At 34.3% G+C, this 27,912-nt stretch overlaps 2 protein-coding genes and 1 non-coding gene across 10 annotated transcripts; all 3 read right to left on the bottom strand.

Annotated features, from left to right (window-relative positions):
• Positions 1 to 109: 109 nt before the first annotated feature.
• Positions 110 to 10,268, bottom strand: LOC132274198 (WAT1-related protein At1g43650-like). 2 transcript variants are annotated; one of them, XM_059775420.1, is made up of 7 exons: positions 9,983 to 10,268; positions 9,806 to 9,868; positions 9,452 to 9,568; positions 9,065 to 9,299; positions 8,470 to 8,628; positions 572 to 744; positions 110 to 477 (listed from the first exon to the last, which is right to left on the bottom strand). In XM_059775420.1, the coding sequence occupies exons 1-7, from the start codon at positions 10,183 to 10,185 to the stop codon at positions 339 to 341; spliced, it is 1,089 nt and encodes a 362-aa protein (XP_059631403.1). In that variant the 5' UTR covers positions 10,186 to 10,268; the 3' UTR covers positions 110 to 338. The 2 variants fall into 2 exon arrangements, with proteins under 2 accessions (XP_059631403.1, XP_059631404.1); XM_059775421.1 differs by having other exon boundaries at positions 593 to 744; positions 9,983 to 10,267.
• On the bottom strand, positions 2,065 to 27,690 carry LOC132274197 (WAT1-related protein At1g43650-like). Of its 7 annotated transcripts, XM_059775414.1 has the most exons (8): positions 27,404 to 27,689; positions 27,249 to 27,311; positions 26,939 to 27,055; positions 26,325 to 26,559; positions 25,742 to 25,900; positions 19,778 to 19,949; positions 18,192 to 18,343; positions 17,936 to 18,072 (listed from the first exon to the last, which is right to left on the bottom strand). In XM_059775414.1, the coding sequence occupies exons 1-7, from the start codon at positions 27,604 to 27,606 to the stop codon at positions 18,210 to 18,212; spliced, it is 1,083 nt and encodes a 360-aa protein (XP_059631397.1). In that variant the 5' UTR covers positions 27,607 to 27,689; the 3' UTR covers positions 17,936 to 18,072; positions 18,192 to 18,209. The 7 variants fall into 7 exon arrangements, with proteins under 7 accessions (XP_059631399.1, XP_059631398.1, XP_059631397.1 ...); XM_059775416.1 differs by lacking the exons at positions 17,936 to 18,072; positions 18,192 to 18,343 and adding an exon at positions 2,065 to 2,186 and having other exon boundaries at positions 27,404 to 27,690; XM_059775415.1 differs by lacking the exon at positions 19,778 to 19,949 and having other exon boundaries at positions 17,648 to 18,072; positions 27,404 to 27,688.
• On the bottom strand, positions 5,192 to 5,298 carry LOC132275736 (small nucleolar RNA R71). The gene has a single exon (XR_009470724.1). It is a non-coding gene; the product is annotated as a small nucleolar RNA R71 (small nucleolar RNA).
• Positions 27,691 to 27,912: the final 222 nt, after the last annotated feature.

Raw genomic sequence — 27,912 nt, forward strand, 5'->3', positions numbered from 1 at the left:
AAAAGTCCATTCATAGACTAACCCTTAAACAACAACTAACATATACGTGATCATTTAGTCCACAGTTTTATATATAACCAAAAGTGCTATATACAATCACAAAAGGAGATACACACAAGTCCGCACTAGGCTGCTTTTTATATACATAAACATTGCATTTGTTTTTGTATGAAATCAAAAATGGGAAGAAAAAAAAGAAAAGCAACTATCAAGCTGTTACAAGCTAAATGTTTCTTAACTACAAGCCACACTATTAGGAGATGTCTTTTGTCTTTTTGAATACATTAGTATTGCATTCATGTTATCATTATACCCATTTGCAGCCAGTGCACAACTAATCATTGATGAGTAATGCTCTCCAATGTGGTTTCTTCTTTGATAATTGATCTTTGTTCATTTGTTTTATTGTTCCCTTCTTTGTTCTTTCCCCACAAAATGCTGTAGAGGCCTCCAATTAGTAATATAATCCCACCAACACTGTTACCAATATAACAACAATTGTCATCAATATTGAAGAATGCTGGTATGCATACATATTATACACACACCCACGTGCACACACATATAATACCATAAGAGAGAGCATTTGAACCTTCCCCAATGAAGGACCTCATTCCACAATAATGCTGAAAAGATGGCTGTTATGATAAATGATAATGGAGTGAACATAGCAATGAAAACAGGGCCCTCCTTGCCTACGATCCAAACTCGCAACCAAACTCCAATTCCAGTGACAATTATGCCCTGACATTCCATAAATTTTGATTTTTAGGTATTCGTGTGTGTGTGTGTGTGTGTGTATATATATATATATATATATATATATATTATATGAAGGTAGAGGTGGAAATAGTATGCAAGTAAGCATGCATGCTGGACTTCTCTATGTTGATGCTATAACAACTTTTACAATTTACCTTTAGCAAGTATTAAGTATGTAATATAACAATCAATCATGATCACAACAATAAGAATAACAATACATAAATTTCATCCATGGGTATGACTCGAGTTATTCATGAACATTATTATTTTGGACTTAGCTTTTCTAAAACTTGAATATTGTTTGTTCATCACGTGAGATAGTCGAATTTAAGTATTAAGTAATTAATTACGAAGTCATTTATTACATGACTTGAGTTTGAACAATGGTACGTTAAACTCATTAGGTTAATATGAAAATTCCAAATAGTTTTTATTTTTGTTATTTTAATAAGTTACATACTCATTATTGTTGATGAAAAAGTATTAAAATATAATTAATACTTTTCACAAGCTAATGTGTCAAGCCAAACCACAAGCTTGAACTAAGCCCATAAAGAAATAAGCTCAAGAACTTATAGATTAGGTTAACTCTATTTATTTACCCTACTATCCAAAACAACTAGTTACTAGTAGAATAATTTTAATAAAAGAACATGGGAATTGTTTAATATTTGTTGTTGTAGTCTTTAGGCTTATTACTTCTAAATTTAATACATAAATTACTATTAGAGAACCAATGACCATGTGACCTAGTGGTATCTCATCTACCTCCCAAAGTGGATGGTGAGGGTTCAAGTCCTCATAGGGGTAAATGTGGCCTAGTGGTATCTCATCTATCTCCCAAAGTGGATGGTGAAGGTTCAAGTCCCCATAGGGGTAAATAGATATGCGCTTCTTACCAAGGAAAACAAATTACTATCAGGGAGCAGCAAAAGAGACAAAAGAAGAAGTTTTGGGTTTTGGCTTACTCAAACCGAGAGCCAAGATCTATATTTATATACAAGAATAGGGTATAAAGAAATGAAGCCAAATCAAAGAAAGATAGAAAATATGCCAAAATTTACGTGATCGCATGATTATGGGGATCTTATCTACAGGATCCTATAATTATGGGGATCTTATCTACGTGATCCTATTATTATAAGGATCTTACATAAAATACCTAATAAAAGGCAAAAAATAGCTGATAAAAAAATAAAGATATTTTAACCCTCCCCCTCAAGCTAGAGTGAAGATATCAATCAAACCCAGCTTGGTAATCGAGGATTGAAGCAAAGATAGACCAACAGATTTGGTGAATACATCGGCCGACTGATTAAAGGAATAAACAAAGCACTACTTGATAATTCCGGAACAAACATTCCTTTTGATAAAATGAATGTCCACCTCTATATGTTTAGTCCTCTCATGAAGAATAGAATCTAAAACAAGCATGATGGCTGAATTATTATCACAAAACAAGTTTGAAGACTGTTTTTCACCTAACCCTAGCTCCTCTAAGAAATATTGAAGCAAGAGAATCTCACAAGTAGCCATGGCACGATACTTGGCCTCTGCTGAAGATATTGAAACTACAGGTTGTTTCTTACTTTTCTAGGATATAAAATAGTCTCCATAAAAAGTACAGAAGCCAGATGTGGAACGTCTCTCAGTCTTGGACCCAGCATAGTCTGCATCACTGAAACAAGATAACCCAACCTGTTTTCTAGAAGAATAGAATAATCTAAGTCCATGATAGGACTTTAGATATCGAAGAATATGATATACCGCATCCATATGAGCTGTACGAAGAGCATGCACAAACTGGCTCACAACACTAACCGCAAAAGCCAAATCAGAACAGGTGTTGGTAAGATAAATCAATCTTCATACAAAGCGCTAATACTACGAGGGGTCAGAAAGGAGATCTCTAGACTCCGCTGAGATCTTCAGATTAGGATCAATAAGAGTGGAAGCAGGTTTACACCCAAGCATACTCGTGTCTCGAAGAAGATCCAAGACATACTTACTTTGCGATAAAGAGATACCTTATTGATAAGTGCCGAAATAAGCACATTTCAGCCTTTATTCTTATGATTGTTAGCGCTTTAGTCCTATCTTTATTCATTGTTTAGTACTTATTTGCGTTATTTTCATTTTCAGGTTGTTGCATTAGAAATCAGTTCATTGCATTAAAATCTTTTTGGAATCAATCAAAATGCATCAAAGAAGGGAAGCTCCAGAAATAGACGAAGTGGGAATTCACGATCGATCCTGGAAAATTTTTGATCAATCATGGCTGTCAAATTTATGATCGATCCTGGCAAAAACATGATCAATCATTTAAAATACACGATCGATCGCGAGTCTAGCAGAATCATTTAATGCTCATGTTTTGGGCTCCAATTTCGAGAATCCAGGATATATGGGATTGCTTGAGTTGAATATACGAGTTTGACTTATTATGGCCTCTAAAAGTCACCTATAAATAGAAGATTAAGCCATTTTGTATGGGTTGGACATTTTTAGGGGATTTTAGAGAAGAAGGAGAATTCTAGATCTATTTTTCTCTCTAGGGTTTCTCTCAAGGAAGAAGAAGAAGATAATTAACCCAAGCTTGGAGATGGATTGTAAGACCATTGTGATGACATCTACCTTCTTCGTGAGTGGCTAGTTCTTCACTTAGGGCTTGGATGAGCCATAAGCTTGTGTAATTAAACCTTTTGTTTTTCAATTTTAGGGATTATGTATTATAACTAGTGCCTGGTCTTGTGAATTCAAACTTGGTTGTACCAAGGTTTATATTGATAATTTTTTTCAATTGATTCTCTATATTGGTTACATGTTATCTTATGTGTAATTAATTGAGGTTAATTTCTACATTGAGTACTCTTTGTAATTGTACTTAGTGATGGCCATGCATGGTTTCTATTGGATATAATTGCTTTTAATTTGATAGATTATGCTTAGTCTTGATGGGTAGTGCTACACCTTAGAGTAATTATAGTTAGGTAGACAATTCATACTTGATTTTGATAGTTCATGCTTATTCATTACAACTTGTATTATCTTCTTGATTATTGATGTGTGCTTGTAGCCATATTTCTATTACAATGTGTTTTTCCCATTAATTGAAGGCATTTCGTATAATTGCATGAGTATAGTAGTATAATCCATGCCCTAAGCCTTTCTCTTTATTACCTTAATCCAAGTTTACTTTAGCTTTATTTCATTTGCATGCTCTACATAGAAAAATCATTATTAGTATAATCAAACCAATCACTATCTTTTCAATCTCACAGTCATTGATATTAAGTTAAATTCCAAGCCAATAATCTTAGTGGACGATCCCTTCTCACCATATTAACGTATAGTTGTTTAGTGGTTTTATAAATATAAAAGTTGATGTCCCATTTGCCACATATAAACACCTATTTTTGATAAACACACTTGAGTCGCATTAAGTTTTTGGCGCCGTTATTGGGGATTGACGGTTCTATTGGAATTGAATTTAATATTAATGTTTATTTGATTGCTAGTAGGATTCATTTTCTACTATTTTTCTTATCATTGTTTCTATGTGCAATTAGGTACTTGATTGAAAGAGAAACAAGCTTTGGGATCACGGCATTGTGCTTTGGACCTTTTGTGAACGTATCTTGAATTCTTATTGTGCATTTCTCATAGCTTAATTATGGGATAATCCTTGTTGATGCTATCAATTGCTTTAAATTATTGTTCAATCATAGGCCTTTGTCGAGTCCATTTTAGATTTTGCATTGTTGAATTGAGGAAAATGGGATCAATATATGTGGATGTTTTGGTGGTGAAGTTGTAGTTGTGATTGTGTTGTTGTGTGCTTGTTGTGTATACGTGGAAGAAGAGCTCTTCATAATCCTTTCGTTTCTCTAGACCAAGAAATTAAGTCTTCCCTTAGGAAATTAAGAGGTAGTGAAAAGAGAACTCTTCCTATTCTAAATCATTTAATTACTTCAATGGCATAACACAACCCTCCTCCGGTTCTTCCCGAACCACCTCGTATAGCTCAACCATCTCATGTAGTTCCTCCACCTCAAGGTATTCATCCATTACCTAATCCTCAAATGGTCCTTCATGATCATTACACTCCAAATCTCTATAATGCTTCGATATGTTACCGCTTACCAAATGTGAGGGCTAACCATTATGAAATCAAGCCCGGTATCATCCAAATGGGTCCAACATTTTGTGGGTTGAATTATGAAGATCCATATAAACATTTGGATGAATTCCTTAAGGTGTGTTTTACCATTAAAATCACCAATTTTCCAGAAGAAGCCTTGGGAATGAAACTTTTTCCTTTCTCACTCTGAGATAAGGCAAAGTATTGGTTTAACAATTTATGGACTAATACCATCACTTCTTGGGCACAAATGCAACAAGAATTCCTTAAGAAGTACTACCCCGTAAGTAGAGGACAGCTATTCTAGGATTCTCTCAAGGTGATGGAGAGTCATTCCATGAAGCTTGGGAAAAATTGAATGATTTGCTACAGAAGTGTCCACATCATGACCTTCGAAAGTGGCAACTTGTCCAATGTTTCTATTAGAGCTTATCCGATACTCATAGGCAAATTGTGGTTGTTTCATGTGGAGGTACATTTTTATTTAAGCATGAAGATGATCTATAGACTCTTTTTGAAAATTTGAGTGAAAACTCTATGCACCATTCTTCATCTTCTCGGTTAGGTCATGTTTTTATGATAGGGGGAAGAAAACTGAAAATCTATATCATGTAGATTGGTCTATTGAGATTGCCGCCAAGGTCAAAAATCTTACTTAAAGGTTTGATCAATTCCTTTTGAGTCAAACTTCGGAAAATCAATCATTCTCTCCTCCCCGAGTTCAAAATGAAACATGCATGAATTGTTCAAGCTTAAGTCATAATATTCTAAATTGTCCTCATGGTCATGCAATCCCAAATGAGCCTCAAGAGCAAGCTAATGCTACTTTATTTCATCTATGACATAATCCTTTCTCTAACACCTACAATCCCAGGTGGAAAAACCATCCAAATTTCTCATGGAGAAACCAAAGAGCGAGTGTAAACCCTTCTAAAGGAAAGTATGTTAATTTTGATTTGTGCTTGAACAATTTGTGTCACTCCCGTTGTAGTGTACCCGCTCTGTAACCTTGGTGAGGTAGAGACGATGGTGGTGGCAGGGTGGGGTGGGGTGGTCGGAGTGGTTTGTGTGGTTCAATTGGGTTTGATGTCGTATGGTTAAATTTAGGCCTTAATGCACTAAACCCACTGGTTTCAAAAGGTTGCAAAATACCCCTTTCATTTTTTTTGAAGCAACAAACACCATAATTTACCAACAGTACCAAATTACCCTCACTTGGCTAATTAAGGACCAACAGTTAATGTATGATGTAAAATTACACAACGCATAGATTATAATTTCTGTGATGGTAGGTGGAAAGAGAGAGGATGAAGAAAGATAGGTAAGTTTCTGAAGGGAAATAACGAGGTGCCAGAGGTATATAGTTTTATCAAGGGCCTTGTGGTCCAGTGGTATCTCATCTACCTTCCAAAATGAATGGTAATGGTTCGAGTCTCTAAATGAGCAAAGTGGGTGTGTAAGTGGCCCAATGGTATCTCATCTACCTCCGAAAATGAATGTTAATGGTTCGAACCTCCAAATGAGCAAAGTGGGTGTGTGAGTGACGGAGTGTGTGAGTTTCTTACCAATAACAATATATATATATATATATATATATATATATATATATATATATATTAATGAAAAAAATTGCATAAATATTTTATGGGTTTGATTTCTCTCTCTTTCTCTACACTACTTTAGGCCAACCTCATATACCATTAAAAATAGCATTTAAATATACCAACATACAAAAGCAGCCAATTATGAGAGCTGACATTTGATCAACAACATGCAAATTAATAAATGGTTACCAATAGCCAAAGGAGATCTAGACTGTCCTCTGGATTGATTTTGATTTTGGATCAATTAGATCGAGTTGCTATGATTTTTGACCAATACTAAGGTGAAGTTGGGTTTTGGCAAGAAGATTGAGATTTTAATAAAAACAAAAACAATAAAGTAACAAATCATAACATAGAAAAAATAAGGATAGAAAACTTTGGAGGGCCAAGTATATATATATGGAGCTAAGTTACATAAAACGGGAGCGCGTACGAGAGCGAATTTGAGAGCGGGAGCTTAAGAATGGCAGAATTAAGTCATAAGTAATGAGAATTTGAGTAAGAGCGCGCGCGGAGCTTGAGAGCGAGAGCGCGCTCGGAACGTGAGAGCGACACCTATCGAGAATGATTATTGACTTAGCTTGAGAAATTATTAGATGGTCTTGGTCTATTTGACACTTGGTGGACTAATTTAATAAAAACCCTCCGATCATAAAATTTTGTAATTTATTAATACACTCTTGTTAGGTCATTTTCTCAATCCTAGAGTTTATATTTAACTAGTCTACCAGGTGTTAATAGACCAAGACCATCTCATAATTTCTCGACTTAGCTATGGAGTGCTAAGAGCAAGTCCAATGGTGTAAGTTTTAGAGATTTTAGCCCAATTTAGAGAGGCAAGTACTTCAATGGAGTCTCTAGTTGGTGAGCCCGAAAATTTGGGTTGCGGAATGGGTCACCAAAAACAGCGACCTAATTGGCGATTGCGGCCTACCTTATGCAGGCCCACTTAATTTTTTTAACAAATTGTTTTAGGCCCAAATCATTGTAGCCCTTAGCCCAGAATTGGGTTAAAGGCATGTTTGGCTAGAAAAAATATTCAAGAAACTTGTTTTTTGGGTTTTTTTGGCCCTTTTTTTTTCTTTTTTTTTTTTTCCCTCCCTCAACACAATTGAACAAAAGAACCGTTAAGGCACTGTTTGACTGACGTTTTTTTGGCAAAAAAAGTAAAAATAAAAAATAAAAAGCGGAGTGCTTTTTTAAATAGGAAAAAAAATATTGTATACGATTGTGCCATATGATTGTTCTTTAAAAAAAGGAAAAAAGGTGTCATATGGTTGTTATTTTTTCTAGTTCATTTTAATAATGGTATTGTATTGTTTATTTTTTTATATAAAAAAAAAAATCATATAGTATTGTATTGTTTTAATTTTTCTAATCCATAATAAATATTGTATTGTTTAATAGTTTTTGTATGATATAGCCATTATAGCAGTTTATCAAAATGTCAAAAAATAAATTAATTAATTAATTAAAATAAAAATAAAAATACAATGTATTAAAAAATTTAAAAATATTAAAATATTTTAATTTTTAGAGAGCGAAAACGCACCATTAGAGTACCTGCGATAGCTAAAATTTAGAGAGTCAAAAATGCTGACATGACTCTTGGAAATGCTAACAGGATATTGAAAAATGTTGACATGACAAATTTGGAGACCCAAATTTTATAGATGCCATTGAAGATGCTCTAATAACAGCTTTCTTTTTGGAAGTTCTATATTTATGGGTTGTTGTGCCTTACTAAGTTAAATTGGAGTAATTTGCTGCATTTTGTAAATTGTGGGTGTTTGTTGCTCCAAAAAAAAAAAATGTAGAGGATGTATTATGCAACTTTCTGAAATTAGTGGGGGACTTAGTGCACTAAGGCCAAAAATTTAAGATACCAAAGTCGATTTGAATATAAATAGATAAAACTTTCTTTCACAAGATTAGTTGTGTAAGGGATGAAGAACTTACACAAAACAGCACGGAGATGAGATTCACATCCCAACCAAGCTTCCATGATGATATCTTCCTGTTCATCGCGACCGCCCATATTGCTGATTGTATACTGCTAAAGAAGTACTGTAGAATTGCAAGACGTAGTGTGGATGGATATTGCTTCACAATGGGGGCCTAAAAGCAAGAACAAAAACCATACTGAAGAAGCTTTTTTAATTTTATAATATATTGTTAGGACAGCCGAAATCAATACACAAAGATTTACCTTCGATCTCTTCTCTCTACACATTTAGGAGGTATTCACAAATAAATGCTAACCTCACCCACGCGATGTTCGAAGTCACATCCCCATTGAAGACAGACGAAAAGTTTTCATTATGCAAAGAAAAATGAAGATTTTAAGTTCTCAATCCCTAATCCTTTTTCTTTCAGAGTCCAGGTATTTTGTCATATCCAAGTTAAAGACCCAAACACCCTTATATATTGAGTTACAACAGATATTATAATTCGAGTTCACGACATTAGATAAAAAGGGACAAAGATGGAAACAAAATTTAGATCACAACGTACTTCACACACACGAATATAGATAGAGATAGAAGAGATGAACCTGCAAAATAAGCCACATGGACCATGTTAAGTTGGATGAGAGCATGATTAGAGCACCTTTTATCCAGTTTCCTCTGGAAATATGGTTTATTGATGCGTTTGAAGCTCCTTTCTTGGTGCCTGAATAAATAGGAGACCCCTTAAAAAGTATTAACACTATAGCCCCAGAAAGAAGCATCATAGAACCCAACACTTTGGCTCTTCCATGCCATTGCCTCAGAGATACACTTTCCATCCTGAAATGTTCAAAATCATGCAGACTTTAAGTTGTACTTTCCTTAAAGAAAAAGTACGTTGATTATTTTTTCGAAAATATTTGATGATTGATTTTTTATTTTTCTATATATATATATATATATATATATATATATATATATATTGGCTTTACCTTAAGAAAACTGCCATGATAAATGTAATGGCCGGAATTGTGTTCATGCTGGCAGAAGCATATGTTGCAGTGGTGTACTTTAAAGCCAAATTGAAGAGATTAGGACAGACAGTGAACCTGAAATTGTAAAAAAAATTAATTATATTACAAGTTAAACATTAGCTCACCAAACATCATAAACCTAGCCCAATGCATCAAAAGGCCTTGGTACCAGACTCCTACTTCTCAAAGGGAGGTCAGAGGTTCAAGTCTCAGTAAAGGCATGTATGTGTGAGTACTAACTAAGAAAGAAAAAAAAAAACCATAGCCCAATGTAAATCATGAGATCGAAATAAAAGGGAGTTGCGTGCATACCCAACTAAAGCAGCAAAGAAAATCTTGCAGAGTATGTTGTATGATAGAGGGGCTGACTTGTTACTGCACATTAGGAAGTAAAACAAGCAGTTCGTTAATATCATAAGCAAATTCAAACTAAACACATGCAGATGCATGCAGTAGAGTTAATTAGAATTGTACGTTGGTGCAAAGTACCTTTCGAGGAAAAATGCGAATGGAGCTAACACAAGTGTGGCAATAGCATTTGGATAAAAAGCAAACACATAAGAATTCATTCCTCCAACAATTGCAGCCTTGGAGAGCAAGGCCGTGCCTGCATTGATAAATTGTATAAGGATAATTGCAATATAAGCCTTATTTTTATCTGCACAAATTGGAAATCCAAGTGATCTCTTCATGCTAGCTAGCTACTATAATTTGGCTTCCTTCAAGGGTCTTATCTTTTTAGTTTAGGTCTTCAAATTACACTAACTTCAACACTTTCCCACCTATATATATACATGCCATTTCTTTCAATCTTAAAAACTACAAAAGCTATAGAATTTGAAATCCAAGTGGTGGGTTTTGAATTGGATTCTCTTACGTACCCACAGTTTTTTAGAAAGATATATGCTTTAACTAATAAAATCTCAACAAGTTGATGGGAATTCGAGAGTACTAGTGTACTACACAGGAATCTGCTTCTAAAACAATGATAACAAAGCATAATGATAGGACATATCCACTAATTGAAGTGCTTGCTGTTTGTTAGCGTAATATATTGTTACTACGTTGTAAAATATATTATTACTGTATTGTAGAATATATTTTAACCATGTATAGGTTTAGTGGTTTAGTATATAGGATTTAGGTTTCTTACTTTCCACACATCTCGTCATCTATATAAATTCCATATATCTTACATCAATACAATATATAGTTTCTTTCTCACTTTTATATTTAATATAGTATCAGAGTCCCCTACAAGAAATCAGGTTATTAGGGACAATCTTTTAGTGACGTTCTAAAAAACTTTTCCTAAAGTTCATATGAAAATAAGGCTATTTTCAAAATTCTTTTCGCGAAGGCACCTTTAATTAGTTCATTTTCAAAACTCTCTCCTCAAAGGCATCTAATTTAATATATTTGGATTTAACTGGACTTATTATTCTTTTAAAACAAAAATTTTGGGTATGGCTAATAGATTGGGCTCCAGACGCAAGTTGGTTTCTAAGATAAATTCATTCATTGATACATCGAACTCTAGAAGATGATGGTTTGGGTCTTTTTATTGGAATTAACTATCACTTTTGCACTTGTGCATTTAAGGAATAACATAGTGATAGAATATATTCTCATACGTCATCTGTGATGTATGACAGAAATGTAAGCATTTTGAACGTCATCTGTGATGTATGACAGATATGTAAGCAGTTTGAACTCGGTATACATTTTAAAATCGAATATCGAATATAATTAACCAATCTAGATTTATCAATTATTATAAATTATTCCTTGGTATAATGAATTTCATTCCTTATGTTAATGTTATCACTTGTGTATTCAAGGAATAACATTAACATAAGAAAGGCAGAGTGATAGAATATATTCTCGTCCTCTGTGATCATTGGTCTCGGTAATATATTATAGGTTTTTTGGGTATCCAATTTGTATTTCTTAAAATATATATATCTCCTCTTACCATTTATAATTTTTCACTGTATGAGACAAATGTAAGCATAGCTCGGTTAGAAAATAACGTAATGAAAAGAACACGAGAGTTTGTTTTTTCAATAAATTTTAAAATTGAATATTCCTAAATAATCAATGTATATTTATCAATTATTATAAATTATTTCAGGATGAAAAAAAGATCACCGGGAAGAATAAGTGCGCGTGTAAGGATGATTTTGTCATTTTGTTACACCTTAATGGTCCATCGGTCCCGACATTTCAAGCACGCCTAGTTTCGACCATCGGCATGTGAACCCCTGCAAAGAAAGATTCTCTAATAGTAACATACTACTAATTAGTAATTACTATCTGAAAATAAATAAAAAATAAAAAATAAAAAATTGTTTACAACTGGAATGAAACATTCACCTATATATTCATTAGGGGTTTTACATGCTATACGGTCGTCTCTTTTATTTTCAATATTCATTTTTCCAGTTAATTTTTTTTTTTTTTCTTTTATCAAAGAGTGAATATTCACGGTGAGAGTCAAAAATATAACTTTTTTGCTAAGGTAAAATAATAATAATAATAAAAATAAAAAAAAAAGGTGCCCCATAGCCTAGTCTGACTTCCGAGCTAGAGAGGGAGTGAAATGTAAAAAATGCCACCATTATTTTAACGCAATTTAATAATAATAATAACAAAACTTTGGGTTAATTACAACGACATCCCCTGAAATTTGCTATATTGACAGCCATATATAACTTAGCCATTTTTTGGACAAAGACACCCCCTAGATTTACAAACTTGAACAATGACACCTTATTTTTAAAAAACGGAGCCAAACACAGCCTTAAGTAACATGAAATGTCTAATATGCCTTAAGATATATTTTAATCCTCACCTAAAATACCCAAACTACCCTCGCATCTCATCTCTCTCTTTCAACATCTCATTATCTCATCTCATCTCATCTCATCATTTCATCTCTCTCTCTCTCAACCTCCCAATCCGTAAATCAAACCCAAATTTCTCTCTATCTCACACACACACACACAGTATCTCTCAAACCCCCATCTCAAACCCCTAATCTCGATTCTTGCTTGCCGATTCCATGTCGCAGTTCCTCTCATGGCCGAGCCCTCCACCGGTTGAGCCGCCCGCCGTCATCGAGTGTCGTGGAGCTGGGTTTTAGATTCGTGTGATGGGTGACTATCTCGATTCGGAAAGCACTTTTAGGACGACGGCCGGCGAGCAAAATGGAGTGCTTAGCCGATGGAGAGCTTGACTGTGGATGGCTCGGTCATGGAGGACTCGCGATTGCCGGTGAGGGCTTGGTTGGTGAGGGCTCGACCGTGTTTAAGACGGCCTTGGCTGTGGGCGACGGGAAGACGGCCTCGGTTGTGGGCGACGGGCTATTAACACTGAACACCGGTGGATAGCTTAGCTGGATAGAATCGGCGGCAGTTGGCTCAATTGACTTCGGAACGGCGATGACGGGCGCGGTTGACTGATAGCGGCGTTGACTCTTCCAAGTTGGACTTGGTGGTGGCAGAGCTTGGATGCGATGAGTGAGGTTGGTTCAGCTCGGTGGCGGTGGCGATGGCTATGAGCAGACGATGAAGGAATGGACTACGGTTATGGATGGCTCGGATGAAGGCAACGGCAGGACGGTGATGGGCTCGGCTGTGGGCCTGTGGCGGCTTGATGGACTGCGGCTGTGGATGGCTCGGATGAGGGCGACGACGGGACGGTGATGGGCTCGTGGCGGCTTGATGGACGACAGGGAAGAAGGGCTCACAGAATGAATGGGAAAATCTAAAAATTGGAAGAAGAAAGGATATTTTGGATGAGGGTAATTTGGTCATTTTACATGGTCAAAGGGTAAACATGTATTTTCATCATATTTGGGGTGTCATTGTTCAAGTTTGTAAACCTAGGGGGTGTCTTTGTCCAAAAAATGGTTAAGTTGTATGTGGCTGTCAATATGGCAAACCTCAAGGGGTGTGGTTGTAATTAACCCTAAAACTTTGTACAAAAAGACCAAACTATCCATAATCATGATGAATTTTTTTATAGTCCTTAGATCATTGGTCCTGACCGTTCATTATTGAATATGTAAGTAAACATTGAATAAAACTTGCACATTTTTTTATACAATTACTTACATATCTCATGTCTATTGATAATTGATTGGACTAAGTAATAACTTTTCCATAGCCATTACAATCCATATTGACAAAAGAAGGCGAAAAAAGAAAAGCTCTTAATTTATTGATTTAATTCGTTATAAAATAAATAAAAATATAAAAAGAAGGGAGGAGTGTCTCACTCATCTCTTCTTCTCTCCCTTCCATCCAATTTTCTTCCATCCTACCTAATGGAGTTAGAGAGAGAAACTTAATTGATTGGCAAATTCAAGATAATATGACTATGTATGTAGTACGTCGAAAGATTTTTTTTGTTTTCCACTTCGTACAACTTGATCAAGTTATATATATATCAAAAGCAATTCACTAGGGAATAGATTGTTTACTTTCCTCTTTTTGGTAGGAAGAGATTGTTTACTTTCCTAGGAAAATTGAATGGAATGAAGAGAAAAAGAAATGAATGAGACATCCCTAGGTAACTGAGCTCACTCCCTAAATGCACAATAACAATAGCCTCATTCGTTGAACGAAGTATATATCGTTTGAGCCGGACCTTTCAAGTTATTGATACGCCCACTAAATTAAAATATATATATATTTTCTTAATTTGTTAGAAGTTTTTTATATTCCAATGAAGACCAATTTTATTGAAAATGCATTTTAATTTGATGGATATACCAATGAAATAGTATGTGTGGCTCACCCTATCTTTATTGAACGAGTCTTTTTTGTATGGCGTGTTGTCTTGGCAAGAGAGACTAGTTCATATCATATAGTTGTGCAGGCATGAATCATGGTTTATAAATCAACACTGATAGATTAAGTGTCAAGTAGTTTGGTTATGAAAACTTGAAGTTATCATATTCATATATATATATATATATATATATATATATATATATATATATATAATTCATCTCTGCACCGGGCGAGTCCATGTAAAAAGCAACAACCTAAAATTGATGTTACATGGAGTACTTGGATGCTAAACATGTCTAAGTTTTCCATTTTATGTCAAAAAACTCATTTTCTCTACTCTCATCGGTAGTTGATACTTCTGTCAGCCTTTTAATAGCAACTGCCCAACCATCTTTTACAAATCATTTTGCAGGTTCCATTGTCAGTTTGTCTCATAGAATTAATCTCTTCCTTATGCTACATTTTTCATTAAAGTTTTCTTTTTATTTTGTATTATTGTTTATCCGCTAAAAAACTCACACACCACACATTTACCTTCAATTTGGAAGGAAATAGACTCTATTTTACTAATTATTTAGTAGGATTTTTTTTCTTTTTTTTTTTTTTTTTGTCTTCTTCTTAGCTGATATTCAACTAACCCTCTTAAGGAATTGTTTTTATCAAAGAAGAGGAACTTTAGATCTAATGCTTCGTGAGCCACTAAGGTCAAGTGATTTTTTGTAACGAGTGAACACTTGTACATTTATTCAAAAACTCAAACTATTGGGTAATACTGCATATCCATCCATTTATGCTCAATCATTTTTTCATTCGGATCCGATGTGAACAAATGACCCTTATTACACTTATCCACTTGAACCAACCATTTAGAATTATTCTGTAAAAGTTCTTATTAAATATTATTTATTGAAGTCATTAAAAAAATTTCTTATTTCTTTTATGAGATACAAATATTAAGCAACTTTTTTTTTCTTATTTTAAATGTAAAATTACAATTAACATTAGGGAGAATATTTGTAAATTACAAATTAATACAGAAGTAAAGCACGATGCTCAAACATGAACCAATCTATAAGAATCCTTTTTCTTTTTATGCAAGAAAAAAAAAAAAAAATTGTATATGCAAGTAAAGGCTACTAAATAAAAATAAATGAGTAATACCATTTTCTTGATCTTGATAGAAGAAGAAATAAGTTATTACTCCTTTACTTTTAAGAACTCCTGGACACTAAGAAGAAGTCTTATCCATTTGTAGATGGAGCTTCAATAACAGCTAGTTCTAGAAGGAAGTTATGAGCATTATGTTTACAACGTTACTCAAATTATAATAATAGTACATCCGTAATTAAGTTTGATTACTAAATTATGGAATATAATTTTTCTTACACGATGTCAAATACAAAGACAATCACGAGTTAAGATTGTACAATTTTTAATTGTGTGAGCTCTGCGGGGACACTAAATCTAAAGGCTAAACTTGTGCAATGTAACTGGGCGTTAAGACAATCACGAGTTAAGATTTTACAATTTTTATCATGGTTTTTGGTCTTGGATTTTAAGGAATATATTAAGGAACCTATTCTTTATATATTTATATATATAATATATATGTATCATCTTATATTAAAGATTAAAATTTTAATTATGATGATTTTGGTTAGAGGTATTTTATTTATCGGTTTTCAGAGGCTTGGTGAAAGGAACTTGCTCGTGGGTCTAACCTATTATTTATTTTTCAGGTTATTAGAAGTTTCAGTCTCGAAGTTGAGGATCCGCAATTGGGAGACTGTCATTCATCTACTCATCTTGTTTACTTTTAAGTAGTATTGTTATTTATTTTTAGATGTTATGTATAAACTGGTAGATTATTAGTTTATGGTTTAGGGGTCCTTCACTTATAAGATTCCTGAATTGTATTTTAGAATTTTAAGTTCATGGAATTTATTTTTGTAAAGAATGTTTTATTTTATCAAAAGAATTTCATTCAGCGATTTATTCATTCTTTTTATTCTTCTTGTATTCTTGTGTTCGTTTAAATACTAAATTGTTTTGATATTCCCGTGTTTTCGGGTGTGGGCCTCGCCAACCTATACGTGAAAATATTTGGGTATCACAAACATTCATAACTCAACATCCCTTATGAAGCATTAAAGCACATTTTAACAATCATCAAGAGAAGACTACCTCAAGCATGCAAATCTCAGTCATTTATAAGTTTTTCCCAACATGTTCAACATTATGCAAACAAGTATGGTGTCCCCAAATCAATCAGGCTAAACATGCCTCTTTAAACCAATTCTAGAATCCTTGAATAGTGAACAACATTCAACTATAGGGCATTAGGTGTGAAGACACCCCTAAGGATTTAATAGCTCAAGTCAACTAGATTACAAATCAAAACAACTCTCAACTTTTCATATCCTAAACTTTTCACTTTTCAACGCGATAATTCAATGCTTAATGAGGCCATAATCCCGGTTACTCAGTAAAAAGACATTTATTCTCTTATTTGAGTCCTTCACCTTTCAACGTGAGAAATCTATGCTTAATGAGGCAAGAATCTCGGTTACTCAGTAAAAGACTTTTTTTATTTGGCATGCAAGATTAATATGTCAAATTTGTCAAATTCTCAAAGTCCACCAACTCAAATGGGATAAAACCCATGCAATAAAAAAATCAAGTTCATGGCCCACAAAACGAATGCTAGTGTGCGCCTATAAAATGAAGTACTCTAGAATCAATCCTCAAAGCATGCTTAATAAATAAGAAAGACAATGTGGACCACAAATGTAAGCATGTTGTCAAAACGTTAAAAATTACCCCTAAATGGCATCCATAGGCATACAAGAAGTATTAGACTCTTAACACTTGCTATGAAATGGCATTCAGCTTCAAAAGATCAAAATCATAGCCCAAAATGATTCTCAACTCTCACTTATGCAATTATGCTTGCAAAGATGAATAAAATGCAACAAAGCTACCTTATCCGGAAACTTGGACCGCACATTGTCCTTAATGTGTAATGAGAACAATGGAAGAGATGAAAAAAGTATACTAGTGTGGCAAATGAAACCCGGCAACGGAAGGAATTGGTTGGAAGTTATACCCCCAAACTTAGATTCAATAACCTGCCTAAAAATAGCACACTAGCAACAACCATCAATAAAAAATGGAATAGGGATAAGTAAACTGTCATGCCCCACTTCCCGCTGAAGCGTGAATCAATCCCCAATACTAAAATAAAATCACAACCTGCTTGACAACGTAAAGGAACAAAACTAGCCAAATCCAACTCATAGCCAGAAAGTCCATTCATAGACTAACCATTAAACAACAACTAACATACACATGATCATTTAGTCCATAGTCTTTATATATAACCAAAAATGCTATATACAATCACAAAAGAAGATACACACAAGTCCCCATAAGGCTGCTTATTATATACATAAACATTGCTTTTGCTTTTGTATGAAATCAAAAATGGGAAGAAAAAAAAAGAAAAATAACTGTCAAGCTGTTACAAGCTAAATGTTTCTTAACTACAAGCCACACTATTAGGAGATGTCTTTTGTCTTTTTGAATACATTAGTATTGCGTTCATGTATCATTATACCCATTTGCAGCCAGTGCACGACTAATCATTGACGAGTAATGCTTTCCAGTGTGGTTTCCTCTTTGGCAATTGATCTTTGTTCATTTGTTTTATTTTTCCCTTCTTTGTTCTTTCCCCACAAAACGCTGTAGAGGCCTCCAATTAGCAATATAATCCCACCAACACTGTTACCAATATAACAATAATTTTCATCAATGTTGAAGAATGCAGGTATGCATACATATTATACACACACACACACACGTGCACACACATATAATAGCATAAGAGAGAGCATTTGAACCTTCCCCAATGAAGGACCTCATTCCACAATAATGCTGAAAAGATGGCTGTTATGATAAATGATAATGGAGTGAACATAGCAACGAAAACAGGGCCCTTCTTGCCTACGATCCAAACTCGCAACCAGAATCCAATTCCAGTGACAATTATGCCCTGACATTCCATAAATTTTGATTTTTAGGTATATATATATATATATATATATATATATATATTATATGAAGGTAGAGGTGGAAATAGTATGCAAATAAGCATGCATGCTGGACTTCTCTATGTTGATGCTATAACAACTTTTACAATTTACCTTTAGCAAGTATTAAGTATGTAATATAACAATCAATCATGATCACAACAATAAGAATAACAATATATAAATTTCATTTATGGGTATGACTCGAGTTATTCATGAACATTATTATTTTGGACTTAGCTTTTCTAAAACTTGAATATTGTTTGTTCATCACGTGAGATAGTCGAATTTAAGTATTAAGTAATTAATCACGAAGTCATTTATTACATGACTTGAGTTTGAACAATGGTACGTTAAACTCATAAGGTTAATATGAAAATTCCTAATAGTTTTTATTTTTATTATTTTAATAAGTTACATACTCATTATTATTGATGAAAGAAGTATTAAAATATAATTAATACTTTTCACAATCTAATGTGTCAAGCCAAACCACGAACTTGAACTAAGCCCACAAAGAAATAAGCTCAATAACTTATAGATTAGATTAACTTTATTTATTTACATTACTATCCAAAACAACTAGTTACTAGTACAATAATTTTAATAAAAGAACATGGGAATTGTTTAATATTTGTTGTTGTAGTCTTTAGGCTTATCACTACTAAATTTAATACATAAATTACAATTAAAGAACCAACGACCATGTGGCCTAGTGGTATCTCATCTACCTCCCAAAGTGGATGGTGAGGGTTTAAGTCCCCATAGGAGTAAATAGGTGTGTGCTTCTTACTAAGGGAAACAAATTACTGTCAGGGAGCGGGAATGGAGACAAAAGAAGAAGTTTTGGGTTTTGGCTTATTCAAACCGAGAGCCAAGATCTATATTTATATACAAGAATAGAGTATAAAGAAAGGAAACCAAATCAAAGAAAGACAGAAAATATGCCAAAATCTACGTGATCCCATAATTATGGGGATTTTATCTACAGGATCCCATGATTATAGGGATCTTACATAAAACACCTAATAAAAGGCTAAAAATAGCTAATAAAAAAAAATAAAGATATTTTAACACTCCCCCTCAAGCTGGAGTGAAGATATCAATCAAGCCCAGCTTGGTAATCAAGGATTGAAACAAAAATGGACCAACAGATTTGGTGAATACATCAGGCGACTGATTAAAGGAACGAACAAAGCACGACTTGATAATTTCCGAACGAGCCTTCTTTTTAATAAAATGAATGTCCACCTCTATATGTTTAGTCCTCTCATGAAGAATAGAATCTGAAGCAAGTATGATGGCTAAATTATTATCACAAAACAAGTTTGAGGACTGTTTTTCACCTAGCCCTAGCTCCTTCAAGAAAGATCGAAGCCAAAGAATCTCACAAATACCTTGAGCCATGGCACGATACTCATCCTCTGCTGAAGATCTCGAAACTATAGGTTGTTTCTTACTTTTCCAAGATATAAGATAGTCTCCATAAAAAGTACAAAAGCCAAATGTGGAACGTCTGTCAGTCTTGGACCCATCATAGTCTGCATCACTGAAACAGGATAACCCAACCTGTTTTCTAAAAGAATAGAATAATCCAAGTCCATGAATATGATATACCGTATCCATATGAGTTATATAAAGGCATGCATAAACTGGCTCACAACACTAACCGCAAAAGCCAAATCAGAATAGGTGTTGGTAAGATAAATCAATCTTCGTACTAAGCGCTGATACTGCAAGGGGTCAGAAAGGAGATCTCTAGACTCAGCGGAGATCTTCATATTAGGATCTATAGGAGTGGAAGCAAGTTTACACCCAAGCATACTCGTGTCTCGAAGAAGATCCAAGACGTACTTCCTTTGCGATAAAGAGATACCCTATTGATAAGTGTTGAAATATGCATATTTCAGCCTTTATTCTTATGATTGTTAGCACTTTAGTCCTATCTTTATTAATTAATTGTTTAATACTTATTTGCGTTATTTTCATTTTCAGGGTGTTGCATTAGAAATCAGCTCATTCCATTAAAGTCTTTTTGGAGTCAATCAAAATGCATCAAAGAAGGGAAGATCCGGAAATACACAAAGTGGGAATTCACGATCAATTATGGCAAATTCACAATCAATCATGGTTGTCAAATTTATAATCGATCCCGGCAAAAACACGATGGATCGTAGGAAATTCACGATCAGGAAATTCACGATCGATCGTGAGTCAAGCATAATCTTTTAATGCTCGTGCTTTGGGCTCCAATTTTGAGCATCCAAGGTCTATGGGATTACCTGACTTGAATGTACGGGTCTGACTTATTCTGGCCTCCAAGAGTCACTTATAAATAAAAGATTGAGCCATTTTGTAAGGGGTTGGACATTTTTGGGGGATTTTAGAGAAGAAGGAGAATTCTAGATCTACTTTTTTCTCTCTGGGGTTTCTCTCAGGGAAGAAGAAGATGATGATAAACCCAAGCTTGAAGATGGATTGTGAGACCACCATGATGACATCTACTTCTTCATGAGTGGCTAGTTCTTCACTTAGGGCTTGGATGAATCCTAAGCTTGTGTAATTAAACCTTTTTGTTTTTCAATTTTGGCGATTATGTATTGTAATTAGTGCTTGGTCTTGTGAATTCAAACTTGGTTGTACCAAGATTTATATTGATAATTTTTTCAATTGATTCTCTATATTGGTTACATATTATCTTATGCGTGATTAATTGAGGGTTAATCTCTACATTGAGTACTCTTTGTAATTGTTCTTAGTGATGGCCATGCATGGTTTCTATTGGATACAATTGCTTTTAGTTTGACGGATTATGTTTAGTCTTGATGGGTTGTGCTACACATTAGAGTAATTGTAGTTAGGTAGACATTTCATGCTTGATTTTGATAGTTCATGCTTATTCATTACAACTTGTATTATCTTCTTAATTATTGATATGTGCTTGTAGCCACATTTCTATTACAATGTGTTTTCCCCATTAATTAAAAGCATTTCATATAATTGCATGAGTATAGTAGTGTATAATCAAACGAAGCACTATCTTTTCAATCTCACAGTCATTGATAGTACGTTAAATTCCAAGCCAATAATCCCAGTGGACGATCCCTTCTCACTATACTAACGTATAGTTGTTTAGTGGTTTTATAAATATAAAAGTTAATGTCCCATTTGCCACATATAAACACCTATTTTTGATAGACACACTCGAGTCGCATCAAGTTTTTGGCGCCGTTGCTGGGGATTGACGGTTCTATTGGAATTAAATTTAATATTAGTGTTTATTTGATTGCTAGTAGCATTCATTTTCTACTATTTTACTTATCATTGTTTCTATGGGCAATTAGGTATTTGATTGAAAGAAAAGCAAGCTTTGGGATCACAACATTGTGCTTTGGACCTTTTGTGAGCGTATCTTGAACTCTTATTGTGCATTTCACATCGCTTGACTGTGGGATAGTCCTTGTTAAGGCTATCAATTGCTTTAAATTATTGTTCAAGCATAGGTTTTTGTCGAGGCCATTTTAAATTTTGCATTGTTGAATTGAGGAAAATGGGATTAATGTATGTGGATGTTTTGGTGGTGAAGTTATAGTTGTGATTGTGTTGTTGTGTATTTGTTGTGTATGCGTGGATGAAAAGCTCTTCATAATCCTCTCGTTTCTCTAGACCAAGAAATTGAGTCTTCCCTTAGGAAATTAAGAGGTAGTGAAAGGAGAACTCTTCCTATTCTAAATCATTCAATTACTTCAATGGCACAACACAAACCTCCTTCGGTTTTTCCCGAACCACCTCATATAGCTCAACCACCCCATGTAGTTCCTCCACCTCAAGGTGCTCATCTATTACCTAATCCTCAAATGGTCATTCGTGATCACTACATTCTAAATCTCAATAATGCTCCGACATGTTACCGTTTGCCAAATGTGAGGGCTAACCATTATGAAATCAAGCCTGGTATCATCCAAATGTGTCCAACATTTTGTGGGTTGAAGTATGAGGATCTATATAAACATTTGGATGAATTCTTTAAGGTGTGTTCTACCGTTAAAATCACCAATTTTCCAGAAGAAGCCTTGAGAATGAAACTTTTTCCTTTCTCACTTCGAGATAAGGCAAAGTATTGGTTTAACAATTTAGGGGCTAATACCATTACTTCTTGGGCACAAATGCAATAAGAATTCCTTAAGAAGTATTACCCCATAAGTAAAACCAATCAAATAAGGACAGCTATTCTAGGATTCTCTCAAGGTCATGGAGAGCCATTCCTTGAAACTTAGGAAAGATTCAATGATTACGGAAGTGTCCATACCATGACCTTCGAAGGTGGCAACTTGTCCAATGTTTCTATGAGAGCTTATCCGATACTCATAGGCAAATTGTGGATGTTTCATGTGGAGGTACATTTTTATTTAAGCATGAAGATGATCTATGGACTCGTTTTGAGAATTTGAGTGAAAACTCCATGCACCGTTCTTCATCTTCTCAGTTAAGTCATGTTTTTATGATAGAGGGAAGAAAACTAAAAATCTACATGAATTGTTCAAGCTTAAGTCATAATACTCCAAATTGTCCCCATGGACATACAATCCCAAATGAGCCAAGAGCAAGCTAATGTTATTTTCTCTCGTCCATGACATAATCCTTTCTCTAACACCTACAATCCCGGGTGGAGAAACCATCCAAATTTCTCATGGAGAAACCAAGGAGCGAGTGTAAACCCTCCTCAAGGAAAGTATGTTAATTTTGAATCGTGCTTGAACAATTTGTGTCACTCCCGTCGTGGTGTACCCGCTCTGTGACCTTGGTGAGGTAGAGACGATGGTGGTGGAGGGGTGGGGTGGTCGGAGTGGTTTGTGTGGTTCGATTGGGTTTGATGGTGTATGGTTAAATTTTGGCCCTAGTGCACTAAACCCACTAGTGTCAAAAGGTTGCAAAATACCCTTCTCATTTTTTTTTGAAGCAACAAACACCACAATTTACCAACGATACCAAATTACCCTCATTTGGCTAACTTAGGACTAACAGTTAATATATGATGTAAAATTACACAACCCATAGATTATAATTTCTGTGATGGTGGGTGCAAAGAGAGAGGATGAAGAAAGATAGGTAAGTTTCTAAAGGGAAATAACGAGGAGCCAAAGGTATATGTTTTACCAAGGGCCTTGTGGCCTAGTGGTATCTCATCTACCTTCCAAAATGAATGATAATGGTTCGAGTCTCTAAATGAGCAAAATGGGTGTGTAAGTGGCCCAATGGTATCTCATCTACCTCCGAAAATGAATGTTAACAGTTCGAGTCTCCAAATGAGCAAAGTGGGTATGTGAGTTTCTTACCAATAACAATATATATATATATATATATATATATATATTCCTTCAATGGCTTGTTCTAATAAATTATAATATTGAAGGAAAAAAAAAATATATATATATATATATATATATTAATGAAAAAAATTGCATAAATATTTTATGGGTTTGATTTCTCTCTCTCTCTCTACACTACTTCAGGCCAACCTCATATACCATTAAAAATACCATTTAAATATACCAACATACAAAAGTAGCCAATTATGAGAGCTGACATTTGATCAACAACATGCAAATTAATAAATGGTTACCAACAACCAAAGGAGATCTAGACTGTCCGCTGGATTGATTTTGATTTTGGACCAATTACATCGAGTTGCTATGATTTCTAACCAATACTGAGATGAAGTTGGGTTTTGGCAAGAAGATTGAGATTTGAATAAAAACAAAAACAACAAAGTAACAAATCATAACACAGAAAAAATAGGGATAGAAAACTTTGGAGGCCAGCATATATCTATGGAGCTAAGTTACATAAAGCGGGAGCGAGTGCGAAAGCGAATTCGAGAGCGAGAGCGTGAGAATGGCAAATTTAAGTCATAAGTAATGAGAATTTGAGCGAGAGCACGCGCGGAGCATGGGAGCGGGAGCGCGCTCGGAGCATGAAAGCGACACCTATTGAGAACGATTATGTGACTTAGCTTGAGAAATTATTAGATGGTCCTGGTCTATTTGACACTTGGTGAACTAATTCAATGAAAACCCTTCAATCATAAAATTTTGTAATTTATTAATACACTCTTGTGGAGTCATTTTCTCAATCCTAGAGTCTGTATTTAACTAGTACACCAAGTATTAATGGACCAGGACCATCTAATAATTTCTCGACTTAGCTATGGATTGCTAAGAGCAAGTCCAATGGTGTAAGTTTTAGAGATTTTGGGCTGAATTTAGAGAGGCAAGTAGTTCAATGGAGTCTCCAATTGGTGAGCCCAAAAATTTGGGTTGCAGAATGGGTCATCAAAAACGACGACCCAACTATCGATTGCAGCCTACCTTATGTAGGCCCGCTTAATTTTTTTAAAATTGTTTTAAGCCCAAATCACTGTAGCCCTTAGCCCAGAATTGGGTTAAGGGCATGTTTCGTTGGAAAAAATATTTAAGAAATCTGTTTTTTGGGTTTTTTGGCCATTTTTTTTTCTTCCCCACCCCCCAATTGAACAAAAGAACCATTGAGGCACTGTTTGACCAACATAAATAGTGCCTTAAAGGTTTTTTTTTGGACAAAAAAAGTAAAAATAAAAATAAAAAGAGGAGTGCTTTTTTAAATAGGAAAAAAAGTATTGTATATGATTGTGCCATATGATTGTTTTTTAAAAAAAGGAAAAAAAGTGTCATATGGTTGTTATTTTTTCTAGTTCATTTTAATAATGGTATTGTATTGTTTATTTTTTTATTAAAAAAATCATATAGTATTGTATTGTTTTAATTTTTCTAATCCATAATAAATATTGTATTGTTTAATAGTTTTTGTATGATATAGCCATTATAGCAGTTTATCAAAATGTCAAAAAATACAATTTATTAGAATATTTAAAAATATTAAAATATTTCAATTTTTGTAAAGCGAAAACGCACCATTGGAGCACCTGCGATAGCTAAAATTTAAAGAGTCAAAAACGTGTTACTCTCGGATATGCTAACCGAATATTGAAAATTTTTGACATGACAAATTTGGAGACCCAAATTTTAGAGATGCCATTCGAAATGCTCTAACAGTAGCTTTCTTTTTTGAAGTTCAATATTTATGGGCTGTTGTGTCTTAGTTAGTTATATTGGAGTAATTTGCTGCATTTTGTAAATTGTGGGTGTTTGTTGCTCCCAAAAAAAAAAAAAAAAGAATTAGAGGATGTATTATGCAACTTTTTGAAATTAGTGGGGGACTTAGTGCACTAAGGCAAAAAATTTAAGATACCAAAGTCTATTTGAATATGAATAGGTAAAACTTACTTTCACAAGATTAGTTGTGATTAGGGATGAAGAACTTACACAAAACAGCACGGAGATAAGATTCACATCCCAACCAAGCTTCCATGATGATATCTTCCTGTCCATCGCGACCGCCCATATTGCTGATTGTATGCTGCTAAAGAAGTACTGTAGAGTTGCAAGACGTAGTGTGGATGGATATTGCTTCACAATGGGGGCCTAAAAGCAAGAACAAAAACCATATTGAAGAAGCTTTTTTAATTTTATAATATATTGTTAGGACAGCCGAAATCAATACACAAAGATTTATCTTCGATCTCTTCTCTCTACAGATTTAAGAGGTATTCACACATAAATGCTAACCTTGCCCGCGCAATGTTCGAAGTCACATCTCCATTGAAGATGGACGAAAAGTTTTCATTATGCAAAGAAAAATGAAGATTATAAGTTCTCAATCCCTAATCCTTTTTCTTTCAGCGTTCGGGTATCCAAGTTAAAGAACATAGCACCCTTATATATTGAGTTACAGGATATTAGAAATGGAGTTCACGTATGGTCTTAAATAATAAGAGAGAAAGATGGAAACAAAATTTAGGTCACAACTTCACACACACGAATATAGATAGAGATATAAGAGATGAACCTGCAAAATAAGCCACGTGGACCATGTTATGTTGGCTGAGAGCATGATTAGACAGCCTTTTATCCAGTTTCCTCTGGAAATATGGTTTATTGATGCGTTTGAAGCTCCTTTCTGGGTGCCTGAATAAATAGGAGGCCCCTTAACAAGTATTATCACCATAGCCCCAGAAAGAACCATCATAGAACCCAACACTTTGGCTCTTCCATACCATTGCCTCAGAGAAATTCTTTCCATCCTGAAATGTTCAAAATCATATAGCATGCACACTTTAAGTTGTAATTTCCTTAAAGAAAAAGTTTATTATTATTTTCCCAAAATATTTGATGATTGATATTTTATTTTTCTCTCCATTCCCAATTTAGATGTTGCTTTTGGAGAGTAAGAATTTTTAAGGAAATGTGTAGGACATGCTTTGTCTTTCTAAAAAGTTCCTAATTTGCCCTTCTAAGTTTTGAATATTCAAGTTTGAAATTTTAAACTTCAAGAACATATATGGAAAGAAGTAAAATATATTGTTTGAAAAAGGGAAGTGACAATTATTTTGAGACAAACCAAAAAGAAAAGCATGACATTTTTTTTAGGACAGAGGGAGTATTCATTTATTTTGGCTTTACCTTGAGAAAACTGCCATGATAAATGTAATGGCCGGAATTGTGTTCATGCTGGCAGAAGCATATGTTGCAGTGGTGTATTTTAAAGCGAAATTGAAGAGATTAAGACAGACAGTGAACCTGAAATTGTAAAAAAAATTAATTTTAGTACGAGTTAATTAAACATTAGCTCACTAAACATCATAAAAGTAGTTCAATGTACTAATAGGCCCGTGACCTAGCGGTACCAGACCCCTACTTTTCAAAGGTAGATCAAGAATTCAAGCCTCAATGTAAATGCATGAGATCAAAATAAAAGGGAGTTGCGGCATACCCAACTAAAGCAACAAAGAAAATCTTGCAGAGTAAGTTGTATGATAGAGGGGCTGACTTGTTACTGCAAAGTAAAAAACCAAGCAGTTAGTTAATATCATAAGCAAATTCAAACGCATGCAGTAGTGTAAATTAAAATTGTAACGTTGGAGCAACCTTTCGAGGAAAAAAGCGAATGGAGCTAACACAAGTGTGGCAACAGCATTCCGATAAAAAACAAACACATAAGAATTCATTCCTCTAACAAGTGCAGCCTTGGAGAGCAAGGCCGTGCCTGCATTGATAAATTGTATAAGGATAATTCCAATATAAGCCTTATTTTTATTTACACAAATTGGAAATCCAAGTGAACTCTTCATGCTAGCTAGCTAGCTAATATAATTTGGCTTTCTTCAAGGGTCTAATCTTTTTAGTTTAGGCCTTCAAATTACACTAACTTCAACACTTTCCCTCCTATATATATACATGCCATTTCTTTCAATCTTGAAAACTACAAAAGCTATAGAATTTGAAATCCAAGTGGTGGGTTTTGAATTGGATTCTCTTACGTACCCACAGTTTTTTAGAAAGATATATGCTTCAACTAATAAAATCTCAACAAGTTGATTGGAATTCCAAAGTACTACACAGGAATCTGCTTCTAAAACAATGATAAAAAAAGCATA

This window comes from Cornus florida, unplaced genomic scaffold (assembly GCF_030987335.1).
Source record: "Cornus florida cultivar Cherokee Brave unplaced genomic scaffold, ASM3098733v1 CherokeeBrave_3.0.0_Hap2_Chr09, whole genome shotgun sequence".
NCBI lineage: Eukaryota > Viridiplantae > Streptophyta > Magnoliopsida > Cornales > Cornaceae > Cornus > Cornus florida.